We start from the raw sequence: 15,089 nt of genomic DNA on the forward strand, positions 1-15,089 counted from the left end.
GTTTCTCCCAGGAAGCCTGGTTGTTCTTCAAATCCTACAGCGTGTGGAGAGATACTTCAATTTTTCCACAAGGTTTTGATGAAAATAAAAAGTGAGCATTAAAAACATGGGATTCTTTCTTTCTTGTCAGCATTAGTGGCACAAAAACTCTGTATTTCTCCCCTCTAAAGCAAACTAAGCCTATGAGTGCAGTCAGTCCCACAAAGCTGAACAAGGTACCTGTGCCCAGCAGAGAGTGAAAATGCAGTGATGCGTTGCTGGGATAGGCCCTTTCTGTCCATACATGACATGTGTGCTTTCAAATGTATACTGCTGCAGTCTTCATAACCTGTTGGCTAATTAGCTCTTCAATTATAGACACAACTATTTCTAGAGTGGCGGTTTAACTGCTTAATGCCTGATGCTCATGCAAAATTAAACCCTCTGGAGGAGAGGTGTTCCCATCTAATAAATATTGCAACTTTTCTGTCCTGTTCCTAAGCGAATTCAGGCTGGGACTGGTGGCAATAACCTGCCTGAGCTCAGGACACGAGGGGACCAGCCTTGAGGAGTTTGCCATAGGCGCCCCCACCCCCGGCAAGGGTGGCCTTAGGAGTGTTGCTGAAACTGAGGTGCTGCTCCTGGCGTGCACTGCTGCCTCCTGAGCGTCTCGTCGTCCTCCGGGGTGGGTGCTCACTAGAGGGCGTCAAGACAACACAGCACAGCCTAAGCATCCATTTTCATGTGAGTCATCCCCCAGCTGCATCAAATCTGACCTTAACTGCCACCCCTTGTCCCTGTATTTTGAGGCAGGCAAGGCAAACCTCAGATCCTTTGCTCTTATCGCATGCCCAAGGCCTCTGACTGCAGCTGTTCATCTCACATCCCCAGCCAGCATCAGCTGCAATCAGGTCCCTCACAGCTTAGCTTGCTGCTGGCCATCGCCTACAGCTGGGGAGATACCTCCTGTTCCTACCTTAAGATCTTCATCTCGAGCTGAACCTGGGCTCTAATTCCTAGTGAGGGGAGAGACCTTGAGGCCCTTCCTGCTTAGTGGTGCCCAAACTGACCCCTGCATTTCCCTTACCAGCAGCCTTCATGGGTTCCAAGGAGCATTTCATAGAATTGAATCATAGAATCGTAGGGGTTGGAAAGGACCTTGAGAGATCATGGGGTCCAACCCCCCCTGCCAAAGCAGCTCCCTAGGACATATCACTCAGAAAGGCGTCCAGGCGGGTCTTGAATATCTCCAGAGAAGGAGACTCCACCACCTCCCTGGGCAGCCTGTCCCAGGGCTCTGTCACCCTCACTGGGAAAAAGTTTCTCTGCATGTTGGTGCGGAACTTCCCGTGCTCCAACTTGCAGCCATTGCCCCTTGTCCTGTCCCCACAGAGCACTGGAAAGGGGCTGGCTGATTCCCCCTGCATCCCCCTTAGTCTTCTCTTCTCAAGGCTGAACAGTCCCAACTTACTCAGCCTATCCTCATAGGGGTGATGCTCCAGGCCCTTAATCATCTTCATAGCCCTGTGGTGCCAGCCCTTGTTCTTCCCACAGGTTCCTCTCTCAGGTGACAGCCAGCTCTGAGAATGACCTACCACTGGCCAATGCTGAGTTCTTTGTGATAATTTATTTGAGAAAGGATACAAGGGAAAAGCTACACAACAGCAGTGGGAGGAGAGCCACACTGCAGGAGGTATTTCCCCTGCAGCACCTGGAGAAGACCATGGTGAGGCAGGCTGTTCCCCCTACAACCCATGCAGATTCAGGGTGGAGGAGATAGATACCCACCTGTGGAGGACCCCATGCCAGAGCAGGAGGATGCTTGAAAGTGGCTGTGACCCCTTAGGAAGCCTGCACTGCAGCAGGCTCCTGGCAGGACATCTGGCCTGTGGAGAGGAACCCACACTGGAGCAGTTTGCTGGCAGGATCTGTGGCCAGCCCGTGTTGGAGCAGCCTGTTCCCAAAGGGCTGCATTCCATGGACCACACACCAGAGCAGGGGACAAATGTGAGGAAGAAAACGCAGCAGAGACAACATGTTATGAAATTGGGTGGGGGAGGTGGAAGAGTCAGGAGCTAAATTGAGCCTTAAGAGAAGGTACAGGTTGTGAAAGAAATTTATTATTTTTACTTATTTTGTATTATCCTACTCTGTTTAATTAAAATAAATGAACTTAATCAAGTTGAGTCTGCTTTACATGTGACTAACTGCCAAGTGATATCCCTGACCCTATTCCAACCAATAAGATCTTCTGTCATTTTTCTCCCCATCCTACTGAGGAGGGGGGACTGGTAAGAGGGTCTTGGTGGGTGGACATCCAAGGTCAACCCGCCACTCAGTCTCTCCCACCCCTCACCAAGGGTCAGGGACCAGCTCTACGAGAGTTGAGTCTGGCAAGAATGTCAAGCCAGCTCCTCAGGTGACTGAAAGGTGCACGTAAGAGCACAGAGGAGATGCTGTGCCAGAGGTGGTTGGCACTAGTAAACCAGTAAAAGTTCTTTTGTCCTTTCTAAGTCCTGGTGGGTTTGCTGAACGAAAAGTAAGAATTTGAACATTAGAATAATTATAAATAATCTTACTGGAATCATTCACACGGGGAATCCAAGCCTTAACTTCATTCAGGCCAAGGAAAGAACGAAAAGCTGGTGGTTAAGTGGAGTTGGAGTTAGGCTGATGGCTGTAGAAGATGTGGAAGAGATGTGCAGGCAGTTAAAGAACCCTCCCCAAGTGCACCATGGCAGTTTCAGAGCATGGAAGCAGTTTATGCCACTATTTCACACTACAATCTAATCATGCAGTTCCCTTGTCCATTCACTGTGAGCCCTCAGCCCTCCCTTTCATGATAGCCCTTTCTCCTTAAGCCTGGTTACTCCAGCCAGGTGCTCCAATTGCTGTGCTCAAGGAAGTACTTCTCTTCCTGTAGGAGAGTGAGCCATGTAACAGGCCTGCAGACAAGAGATCCTGCCGTACTGGTTTGACAGCAAGGCAGAGGTCCCAGTCATTTCACAGCCAAATGAAAGGCTGCAGTCATTACCTGAGGGGAGGAGAACTTCTTCCTGAAGCCCTGACTCCCCGCAGAAACCTTTACATGCTGTTTCCTCTGTAACACGTCAAGTTTCTTCCAAGCATTCCAGTCAGCTGGCCACTGACCACTTCCCTTGTAAAGGCATTTTGGATGCAAGCAGTCAGTTCTGTTCATGGAAACAGCAGATCAGAGTTCAAAGAGTGACTCTGCTGCATTACTGCCTGGTGTATGGTAATACTGGTCTCACTCCCTCTCATGAAAAACAAGCAAGTGAAAAAGCACCCTCTGAGCTCTCCAGGGCATTACTTAATACAACATGGCACAGCATATGGCCTGAGCTTTAGCAAGGCTTCACATAGCCCATTCCTTTTAGGGCAACATGTTTGCCATATCTAGGGTTTGCTAAACTTGAATCCCCAGGTTCTTGCCTGTTGGAAGACCCAGTCCAGTTCCCATCCTGAACTGGGGTTCTACCCTCCCAGCAGGGACACTGCTGGCACAGGCACAGAGGCTCCTGACAGCTCAGCTAGCTATAACCATTAGGCTTTCCTTGTCACCACCCCTAATGACAAGGAGCAACCCCCCACACCCGGATTCTGGCATAACTACACACTTGAAGAAAACATGCTTGCTGATGCCTTTGAAGGGAAGCTTACCTAATACAGATGCTCAGCTGCAGTGCCCTCAGAGCCAAGCCTTGAAGAACACCTCCTCTCAAACAAGGCTGTACCAAGTTATTTTTACCACACCATGCCTAAATGCCAGTGCTCTGAAGACACCACAGGAAGCTGAAGGTCACTGTGGCCCTTTGTGCCCCTGGTTGCAGCACTATCCCAGCCTTTCAGATCTTTCCCAATCCTACCTGGGATTTCTAGTCACTTGTCACCCAGATCTTTCACAGCTGTTTCAGAGTGGCATCTTCTTAAGGGAGCAAACAAAGCCTTAAATCAAACACACCACCAGTAGCATTACCATGAACTGCACCTCTCTCCTCATCTAATGGGCAACAGCCTGGTCCAGCCCCACCTCAGGGGAAAAAAGTTGCAGCACATCTTAGTAGCTGCCCCACGTCTTAAATATGAAGCTGGGTATTAGGGGCTCTACTGAATTTCACCTGGACTTCTCACAAGGGATTTTAAAAAAAAAAAAAAATCTTTCTTGCTCCCAGCTACTGCCCAGAGGGAATATGCAAGACACTCAGGAGCTGCTTTTGAAAGCAATGCCTGTTTGGCAGACAGTATGATGTCAATCACGCATTCCTGCTCCAGCTTATTCCCTCCCCACAAGTGTCCATGGCACCACTGGGGCTGGTAGGTCACTTCCCACACGTGAAGCCATTTAAAGAGAGATAGCTACACTCCTTAGTCCAACAGCTAGAGCCTCACAGAAAGCATTTTGTATGTCCTTCTCATTGCATAATCACAGCCCAGAGCTTACTTCCAAGATCCTTGATGGCTCATACTGAAGTGAAGGGTGTGGCCACTTCTTGGGCTAGAAAGATCTTGTTCCAAATAGGGAACATACAGCAAGCTGCTGAAGGTCCCCTCTTCCACAACACCAGGAAATTCATGCATGCTTGAGAGATGAGTGTAGGGCTGAGTCACATCTACACTCCCTATCACAAAGGGAAGAGGCTCACTCACCCTTTCCATCTAGTCTTGCTTTTTCATCAGAGACACTCAAAGAGCAGCACAGCTCACCCAGCCCTAACCATGGCATTAGGCATAGCTGCTAGCTACAGCCCTGCTTATTTATTAAGTGCTTATCCAGGACTACACCCAAGCCATTAAGAAAGCCACCTGGATATGATGGCAGGACACAGCAGCTGTCATAACTCTGGGAAAATGAGTTGAATGGTACACAGGGGCTGGCAGGTCAGCATTCACCTAAACCACCCAGTGCAGGCTTGGGCAACTGCAGAGTCCAGTTTACTGTCCAGCACAATGTCCAGCCTGTTCCAAGAATGCAACAGTGCAATCAAATGAAGATGACAAGAGCACATAAATCTAAAGTTAACTTATGTTTAAGACAGTGAGTTTTACCTCTTTGGTCATTTGTTCCAGACTATTGCCTAGGAACAAAGCAGTCCAACTCAAGACTAAAAATACTTTGCTACTAATAGAACCAGAAGTTACATCAATGGCAAGGCAAAACTGAAAAGGCAAAGGCAGCAGCTCCATGTCCTGCTTTAAACTCACACAGCACTACTGGTATTGTGTTCTGATGTTTAATATAGCCAAGCCTTAGCTTTGAAGTCTAAAAGGTAACTAGAACAAGCTTATCCCACCCAGTGACCACCCTCTTCTCTACAACTCCTAAACCCCCCTTTCTGTATGTGCAAGCCAGACTACCACTCTCCAGGTTATAGCCTGGTGACTGCTCCCAGAGTAAGGCAGCAGCAGCCTTCTCCTAAAGCAACTGTCATTGCTATCCCACCCAGCTGCTCTCCCACCACCCACAGCAGTAACAGGTCAGGGGGCATCTGAGAAGGCTTTGTGTACTCCTTCAACACAGCAAACACCAACAACCTGATGAGATAGTAAAGCTCTGCACATTCATTCAAATCACAGAACAATATCCAAAAGTGAAGAATTCAAACTTTATTGTACTCATTTGTAGAGGTGAAGAGGATAGTTTCCATGACAATGTAGCTAGCTTGATTTTGTTTTCAGTATAAAAGTTACAGGCTATAACTTAGCCGAAGCACTCGTGCTTCAATGACTCCAGGGCTGGAGATTAGACTAGACTTTTGATGGTCTCTTCCAGCTTCTCCTTATTGGCCCCAGAAAACTCCTGCACCTGTAAAGAGAGATAAGTTTTTAGAACTGCTGCATTCAGTGCTCCACAGCACTGGTTGCATGGTATCCAGACATACACATCTGCTCAGTAATGCAACAACTACAATTTTCCCACCCAAAATTATGAAGTATTCTGCAGACATTCACCTACTGATCTTCCACTCAACTCATGCATAAATTGGAACAAGAGGCTATCAACAATCACTTCTAGACCACTGCTGCTGGAGCCTTCAAGTAAATCAAGGGGAAAACAATTGATCCTGGACCAGTGTTGTGTAAGACTGAAGTACAGACTTGAAGACACTCTGGAAGTCACCACACAGCAGAGCTCAGGAGGCTTGCTGAGGCCTCCTACCAATCAAATTCTGGAAGGACTGCTCCAGATGACCTGTCCTGAGCCTAGCTTCCCCTGTGAAAGCTGACCTTGTTGCAACTTACACAGCAGAAAGGCAAATGCAACATTAATGTCACAATATCAGCAGCTCTGTCTTGCAGTACATAGTGTAAGGTACAGAGCAAGCTACCCTACAGGCCATGAAATTGCTTCCTTGATACTCATGTGCCCAGAGAAGTGCCATGGTCACTCAAAAAGCAACAGTTAATTGTATCACTTTCACACACTGTCACATTATAATCACAGTTCTTCCAATTACAGTATGAAGCTGTGGAAGAAGACTGTCAGAAGTTCATTATTAGTCATGATTTGGCCACACTGAAATGCACTGAAGGTCACTCAACACTCACTTTTCATTGCACAATGCACTGCCCTCAGACATGAGGCTTCCCTCCAGTTACTGCTTTACTTTTGAAACACCCACCAGCAGCTTGCTTGGCAAACCAAGAGCCTGAGATAACACTGAGATCAGCAGTTCTTTAGTTCAGACAGGTAGCCATACACAGCTACCCTTCCCAGGCAGCCCACTACACTGCTGGAGCGTGTTCTGCATCCCATCTCATCCATCTCTTGGCACAGCAGGCACAAGAGGTCCCTGTCAGAGGACTGGATGGACAGGACCTCCACAGGTTACAGTGTCTCCATGTAAATGCACCTGAGCAGCTGTTTCAGCTGCAGGTATGCACAACCACAGGCTGGAGGCTTCCATTTGGTTGGGATTCTACAGGCACATACAGTCATGTCTCTGCTTGACTAGGAGCTGCTTCCAGAGAACAAACACTAACTGAGCTCAGCAGAAAGCAGGGTGCTAGGCAAACACCATAACAGACATCTAACCCCACTCAGCACTCCTCTGGCTCTAACACTGACCTGTAACACCACCTCAGTTCACTACCTGTGAAGAACAGCAGTTGTTTCTACCCATTAACTGCTGGTCCACACTACATTTGCTGCAATACTAAGGTTAACTTGCTTGCTCTCTGGAGTGTCCTAATGGCAGTGGTGCCCCAGGTAGGTTATCAAGAGGAATCAGGCTGTGTAGTCTAACACCCCCAATCTTCTTTCAAGTGCTTAGTTTGCCTGCTCCAGTCCCAGAAGAGCAGAGCCTTACCTTCTTTCCATTCTTGTAGAACTGGAACGTGGGCATGCATTTCACATCACAATGTGCAGCAACATCCTGGAAGAGACAGAACACCTTCAGCTATGCATGTCTGAAGTTAAATTCAGAACCCACTACCTGCCTTTTGCTCAGGTGGTGTGGCAAAGCCATTACTGCTGAAAGTGAAGCAAAAGCACTTTTGGTAGTCCACTACTAACAGGCACAGTGCAGTGTTAGCACCGCCCTGAAGTAGGGCTGGAAGAACCCTCACCCTTCAGCATTTAATTCATGCAACAGCAAAACCACATTTACTTTATTTCACATTTGGAGAGTAAGACTCAAGACTCCTACGGCTACTTCTGTGTTTCAACATGACACTCAAGTACCTATTTGACACTGCTGGAGCTGGTGTACAGCAGACATTTTACTGAACTTAATTCAAGGCACAAGAGGAAACAGTGCCAAGAGCAGTGGAGAGACCAGGCTGATCACCAGAGAGCTGGGCCATTAGTTTGAGAAAACTGCAAGGCAGATTAAAGCCTTCCCAAACACTCCTTCCAAAGCACCTGGTCAGTGTTCCCAAGTTACCCAATGCCATAGGGCTTCACTGTACAGATAACCAAGGCAGTTTGTTCTATTCAGGTGTCCTTTAAGACTTTATTCTTTCCAGTCTAAGTGCTAAACTCTTATCTCTACTTCTCAAAACTGTAGTAAGCTTTTGTTTCAGTATCTGCAAGGACATATGTCCTGCACATGGGTGGGCACAACCCCAAGCACAACTACAGGGTGGGTAGAGAATACATTCAGAGGAGCCCTGCTGAGAAGGACTTGGGGATGTTGGTGGACAAGAAGGTCAACAGGAGGCAGAATGGAAGTGTACTCCAGGCTGCATCAAAACCAGCATGACCAGGTCAAGGGAGGGGATTCTGCCACTCTACGTTGCTCTGATGAGACTCTACCTGGAATACTATGTCCAGCTTTGGGGTCCCCAACAAAAGACAGACACTGAGCTGTTGGAGCAATACCAGAGGACACAATGATGTTCAGAGGGCTGGAGCACCTCTCCTATGAGGACAGGCTGAGAGAGTTGGGTTTGTTCAGCCTGGAGGAGAGAAGGCTCTGGGGAGAATTTACAGCAGCGTTACAGTACCTGAAGGGGCCTACAGGAAAGATGGATTCTATCAGGGACTGTAGTGACAGAAGGAATAATGACTTTAAAATAAGAGACTGAAGATTTATATTAGCTACTAGGAAGAAATTCTTCTCTGGCAACATGTGCCACTGTCTCACCACACTCAAAGCTGTGGCTGCCCCTGGATCCCTGCCAGTGTTCACAGCCAGGTTGGATGGGGCTTCGGGCAACCTGGGCAGGGGGTTTGGAACTAGATGGGCTTTGAGGTCCCTTCCAACCCAAACTGTTTGGTGATTCATAATTTTTAAAATAGCTCTTTGTTGTCCCTTGTGTGACATTCATTGGCTGCCCTCCCCCAGCATTACCCTGGACCATACCTGGGCATCATCCACGTCAATCTCGAGGAACACCACATTACTGTACTTCTCACCCAAACTCTAGAGTGAAACAAGAAGTTATCTGGTTAGTGTTACAGGGACATTTTCTTTTAAAAGACATTAATGTAAAATCTAAGGCTGGTGGTGGTTACCCCCCAGTGAAGCTTGCCTTGTTACCTTAAACCAGTTATTTTACTAACCAGAGACAGAAGTTTTCTGCTCTAATACCTGAAAGTCTGTTGAAACTTCAAGCATACTCCCCATAGAGAAGACTCAAATATCCCAAGGCATTTGGGTGAAAGCCTTCAGCTGATCAGCAGAAGATGCTACAGCTTCTCCTACTTTACCAGGAGATAAAACTGCCACCTAAACACAACTGGACTGATTACAGTAACTGCTTACCAATGGATAAGCATTGCTTCCACCCTGTACCCCACCCCAAGGCAATGCAGCTGCGAGGTTCCTAGATACCCAGGATGCATGTGCACATTAGAACAGAAGTTAAACCACATCTGAGCTCCCAGCTGCATCAAAGGTCAGTGTAACTCTGTAGTCTCAAAGTAGATATATCCGTGACTTTGCCCTTTTCTAGAAAAGGCTACACTCACAGGTGGCAAAGGGAAGTTCCCTCCAGGTTGCCATCAAGAAGCACAGAAACATTTGTATAGACTTTAATACAGTTGCCAATGAAGATGGAAAGGCTACTTACGTGGAAGAAGGGCTTGATCATTTTGCATGGTCCACACCATGTGGCAGAGAAATCAACTACTACAAGCTTGTCAGCAGCAGCTTTCAGTTCTGCCTCGAATTCAGACTACAAACAAATTAAAACACATTAATTATTACCCTCTTTCCTTTCCAAAGGAACTCAGACTACCCCCCCCCCCCCCCAAAGCTACCTTTCCCTCAGCTTTAATGTACCACCCATTTTGCTAGCTCTTTAAACACTTCAGTTACCTGGGGTATTCATACCACCACATAAGAGCTTCAGTATGAATTGCCTGCATGTATGCTAGCATCAGCCAGCATCCTACAAGCTTCAATTAGACAAGAAAACAACATCCAGCCACCTTAACTCAGTGAGCTGTGGAAACATAAGCTAGAAACTCATCTAGCCTTGCAATCCTCAGCTCTGGCAGCTCTATGCTCTGTTAAATGACACCTCTGAAAGTGACCCTTGTTTTTAATAAAGCATTTTCTCACTTTTATCTTGGACACAACACTTCCATTTTCTGCAGAGGTAAGTGTCCCAGAAGGATTTGAAAAGGGCACAACCCTCTGTTCACTCCTCCAGTGTGATGCCTTTTCCAGCCAATGGCTAACATTATAATAATGTGTTGTTTACTCTACAGCATGTTTTCTAAAGCAGCCTTATAGAATTGTTATTTTGCTTACTTTGCCCAGTGAATCAACATGTAACATCACGAACCAAAGAATGCTACAGACAACAAAAGTGATGTTTTAGAACTGTGGACAACATTCCCTGCAATTTAGAGCTCCTTAGGTGCCACTAGTCATGTTTTTGGGTCAAAAAGTGAGTGTTTTAGAGGAACTGAAAGGCATTAAAAGCAGTAAATACTAGCACACTAGCAAGAGGCAAACAAGTGTCTCAGGCAGAAGCAGAGAATGCTAATCAGCTACTTCCTGACAGTCTTTTTCCAAAGCAAATACAAGCCAACTCAGCATTCCTCACCTTCACTCTCACAGCAGTGGAAGCTTAAGGAAGCTGTTAATACAAACTTTACTTCAGGTTGCACAGGCAGAAGATGGTGTTTCATTCTCCCCTATTTAGCACCCCAGAGCACTGGAGTTCTGTCAGCCAGAGCTCGCTGAAAGCACGGCAGCTGCTGCCAGATGTGGGCAGTGCAGAAGTTAACCCTTCTGCAGTCAGCCACAGTGAGCTGAGATAAGTCCCCAGTAAACTGTTCCCCTGCTACAGAAGGCCATGCAGGTGAGGGGCCAAGAGGGCAACGCAGTCAAACAGGTCACAGGTAGGTTTAGCAAGCCAGCCAAGGGCCCTGCACCACTGCTCCTACACATGAACCTACCTGAACATCATCTTCACACACACACAGCACTACGTCTCCCTGTTCAGACATTCCCCCTCCCAAAGCAGCCGTCTCCAGCACTGCAGCCTCCCCATTTTGAGTTCTTTCATCCTCTCATCTTGGACATTCAGAGTCTGCTCTGCTGTAAGACCAACAGCTAACACTCCACACCACCTGCTCTCAGTCTGAAAGATGAGAGCACTAAGGGGTTTTTTTGTCTCTCTGCATTCCCCCATTCCTATGCTGATACAGTGTGCATTCCTGCACCCCAGCCCCACAAGTACCTTGCTTCCACCACAGCTCAATGCCCCATGCACAGCAATCCATGCTAGCTCCTCCCTGCAGCCACTTACACTACAAATTCCTCAGTCAAGCCTCACTTCTCCCCACATTCAAATCTACAGCTCCATTTTCTGCATTATAATATCACCACCTCCAACAATTCCACTTCCTGCACCTGCCAGTTAGGCCATCCTCTCCTTACCCTTAATTTCTCTGTCCAGCTGCACAATTACTCTATTATGCAAAAGGAAGTCCAGCCCTGGGATGTGATCATATGGCCACACACCTCAGGTTAGCTATTGCACAGAACAAGGGGAAAGTGGGAGGGCACAATACCTGCAGCTGGTCACACACTATATACCCCTGGAGACCTGGTCCTGAGTACAATCAGGTATTAACCTGAAAGTCACCTCTAGTATCAGCTGGAATCGATGTGGGAGAGTGAAGAGAGATGTGGGGTCCAAAGGTGCTTACTCTTGCAAGTTAAAATACATTGAACTCAACTAGGGATACAAGTACAGAAAGTTTTCCCAGAGCACTTCATTTCCCTGGAAGAAAGAGGACAGTGGAGGAGGGGGACAGGACACCAAGCTACTCAACCTGTCCAACTGACTTCCACAGCCGTCTTTCAAGTTAACTGTGAAGTGACAAGCTTTCATACAAAACCAAATCATCCCTGTTAACAGAAGGACAACCTCCCACCACAAGACACCTGGTAACACTATTAGAAGATCTTTCAGCTTTGTTAACTAACAGTATCTTCAGGTACCACCTGAATGAAGCCTATGACCAGGAGGTTGGGCTTTTTGGACTTTTAACTACAACCCCCCCTGAGCACACACAAGGCACCATTTTGCCTGAATTGTCCTCCAGCAGAAAAACATTCAACAAACACACCGGTGAGAAGCCTCTGTTCCCAAGGGCTAAGTAAGGGAAAGGGGTCTCAGTGCCAGGCAATACCCCAAAATGGAGCCAACTGACCACAAAACAGTGCTGAAAGGACTCTGCTGCTCTCAGCAATATACAAGATAGCTTTTATCAGACCTGCCAAACAGCATGGACCTTATTGTAACCATGATTTCCAACACATATCAGGTCACCCTTGAACTTGGACTAACCCAGTCATCAGGTGACTGCTAACAGTTACTACATAATTTAATGGATTTTTTTTTAATTACAGAACCCAGCTTAAACAGACTGAAGGTTCAACAGCCTGAACTCCCTAGCAGATACCACTTCTCAAGCTACCACCTGCACCTGAAGCTGCAAGTTTTCACTGTTTGCTTTGACTCAAATAATAGAGGCAGCTAGTGTGAAACTTAGGGACTGCTCCTTCTGCCTGCTAGCAGGGACTGGAAGGACCAGTAAAGCACCTTGGAAGTAGCCATTCTTCAGATGCTAGGCAGTTTATGAAGAGGTGTGTCAGGAAAGGGGCAACATCTCACAGCTGCCATGCTCACTGCTTTACAGACATCGCTCACAGAAGCTTTTGCAGGTAGTGGAAGAAATGGGTTTTCTCTTTGTATCAGAGAACACCACAAATCTGCTTTACTGAAAACAAAATTAATCCAGAAATCCCAGCTGCACTGTACATGAATACTCTGTGTGCTGCTGATGTTGAAATCTTATTGACAGCATGACTGCTGAGTCCAGGCTGTCCATGGATGAGCAACAAAACTGTGCTTTAACTGCAGCAGACCTTTAATTAATGCCTATAGCTGAAAGGACAGTGGAAGTCTAGACCACTTTAAATTAGGGCAGGCTCATCCTTCAAAGCCATTTTTAAGCTGTTGCAACCTATACAAAAGCTTCAGAGCTTATTCAAAGAAGTTCACCCTTTCTGCCCCTCTGTAGAGAAAGAGGAAGATGCAAACTGGAATGAGACCTTCAGGTTGAACTCATACTTGATTCCATCTGCAGATCTTACCTTTAAGGAGCTTTCTGCATCCACAGGTAGTTAAGCTGTGGTCACAAGAATTAGCATGCTCGTGTGTCAGTGGTCCCACAGGGAAGTCTGTCATGCTTTTCATTTATACAGTGAGCTGACTATAGAACAGCATAGCAGTGAAGACAAACGTATATGACCTGCGAGTGATGCTGCACTGCATACAGAGTCACATCACACTGACACTTCAACCTGCAAGACTAGCCCAACAAGACTGGTCCTAAAATGAGGAGCTCACTCAGTTTGCACAGGGAATATTTTTGGATGTTGGGGTTCATAAGTTACAGCTAGCAAATACCCTAGTGTTGTCCATCAACCAAGGCAGCTGCTGTGCAGGACAGCACAAGCCATTTCACCACCAGCAGAGTACTGGCCATGTGCTGGTCTAGGCTTTATTACCATTCTGTACTACAAAGCCACAGACATGTTTGCATTCACAGAGCCATCCAAACAATGAGGTGCTGCCTTAGTGTGCTGAACAAGTCAGACAGCACCATAACAAGGTAAATGCTTCTTATGACAGCAGCTCCTGTTATTTAGGTACAGGAATGGGCTCCAGTAATGGGCTCTAGTAATTACTTCAGAGTCACGAAAATTGGGTTCATGCTTTGCATGCACTCCTACCCAGAAACACGCCAGGATTTCAAAGAGACAGAAGCCACCCGGCTCCCCACACACTGGCAACACACTCAGCCTGCCAGGACTTCTAGATGAGGGTTCTGCACTACCCTGTTATCAGTCTGAGGAATGAAATATGACAGTTCCTTAGCATCTTAAAGGGAAACGAGCCGCACTCTGTCATAACGAGAAATTACATCATCTCCTCTCTCATCCTAACTGAAGCCTCGGGTAGTGGAGTCACTTATTCTCACCCCCCCCCTCCGCCTCCCCAAGCTCTCCTTTCAGTTCCCCCCTCCCCCGCTCCAGCTCCCCTGCCCCGGCAGCCCCGGGACGCGGGCTGCAGCCCACGGGACAAGGCCGCGGCGGGGTCCGGAGCAGCAGCTGGAGAAAGGGCACCTGCTCGCCCGAGCGTCTCCAGGCGGCCGGGACCGCCGCAGGCGACCGAGCAGGCCCGCCCGCTCCCTCCTCCCCCCTCCCCTCCCCTCCCGCCGGGCAGCCGATGCTCGCTCACCCCACCAACCCTCCCGCGGCGAAAGGGGACGGGGCCCCGGCGGCCGCCACGCCCAAGGCGCGGCGAGAAAGGCGCTTTGCCCTCGGCGAGCTCCCCGGCCGGGCAGGGGGGAGCCGGGGGCCGGAGCCACCTGCGCGGCGGGGAGAGGCGCAGGGGGGGGTTGGTGGGGGGGAGGCCGGAAGGATGCGGCAAGGCCGGCCCCGCGCGGCGCCACGCGCCTAACGGACTCACCAGGCTGCCCACGCTCTTCACCATGGTGACGGCTCGAGGGGTTGGCGGCGACGCGGCTGGAAGGCGGCTGAGGACCTCGTCCGTGCTCGGCTCCGGGCCGCAGCGCTGCCACAAAGTGCTCAGGCGATCCCGCAGTCCCGCCGCACGCCCGCCCCTTATATGCCCGTCGCCGCTCCGGCTCCCGCACTGCACATGCGCGGGGAGGAGGGGGGGAACCCGCCCCTCCCTCTTCCCCCTCCCTCCTCCCTCCCCCTCCTCCCTCCCCCTCCCTCCCTCCGCGCGGGGCTCGGGTTTCCCCAGGCGCAGGTGACGCCACTGCGCGCGCCGGCTGCGCGTGCACGGGCAGCGCCCGGCTCTCCGGCGCCGGGCAGGGGCAGCGGCCGGGGAAGGGGGGTGGGTGTCTGTGTATATGTGTGTGTGTCTCTCGCTGCTCCCCCCCAGCCCGGCCGGGCACCCACCGGCGCGGCAGCGTGCGTGGGGAAGGGCGGGCCGCTCCCCCCGCCGGCAGCCGGGGTGTAGCAGCGCCGGGGAAAAGGGGAAAAAAAAAAACCGTATCCCATCAGCTGTGGGAAAAGTGCTGTGTAACGCTGGGCAGGAAGTGTGTCGGAGGCACCGTCCCTAGCCCGGCTCGCATGATTTCTTTCCCT

General features: G+C 49.1%; 1 protein-coding gene across 1 annotated transcript; it reads right to left on the bottom strand.

The window, feature by feature from the left end:
- Positions 1-5,581: 5,581 nt before the first annotated feature.
- Positions 5,582-14,601, bottom strand: LOC311204122 (thioredoxin). The gene is made up of 5 exons (XM_084279004.1): positions 14,443-14,601; positions 9,514-9,618; positions 8,805-8,864; positions 7,308-7,373; positions 5,582-5,803 (listed from the first exon to the last, which is right to left on the bottom strand). The coding sequence occupies exons 1-5, from the start codon at positions 14,464-14,466 to the stop codon at positions 5,741-5,743; spliced, it is 318 nt and encodes a 105-aa protein (XP_084135130.1). The 5' UTR covers positions 14,467-14,601; the 3' UTR covers positions 5,582-5,740.
- Between the last annotated feature and the right edge of the window lie 488 nt (positions 14,602-15,089).

The sequence above is a fragment of the Gallinula chloropus genome, assembly GCF_964237585.1.
Source record: "Gallinula chloropus genome assembly, chromosome: Z".
NCBI classification, from domain to species: domain Eukaryota; kingdom Metazoa; phylum Chordata; class Aves; order Gruiformes; family Rallidae; genus Gallinula; species Gallinula chloropus.

What these genes read in the sequence shown, in the direction of transcription:
- LOC311204122 (XM_084279004.1), bottom strand. Translation starts at nt 14,466, where the DNA reads ATGGTGAAGAGCGTGGGCAGCCTG. An exon ending in TGATCAAGCCCTTCTTCCAC is followed by an intron (nt 8,865 to 9,513) that starts GTAAGTAGCCTT and finishes GTTTCACTCTAG; the next exon opens with AGTTTGGGTGAGAAGTACAG. An exon ending in TTGACGTGGATGATGCCCAG is followed by an intron (nt 7,374 to 8,804) that starts GTATGGTCCAGG and finishes TGTCTCTTCCAG; the next exon opens with GATGTTGCTGCACATTGTGA.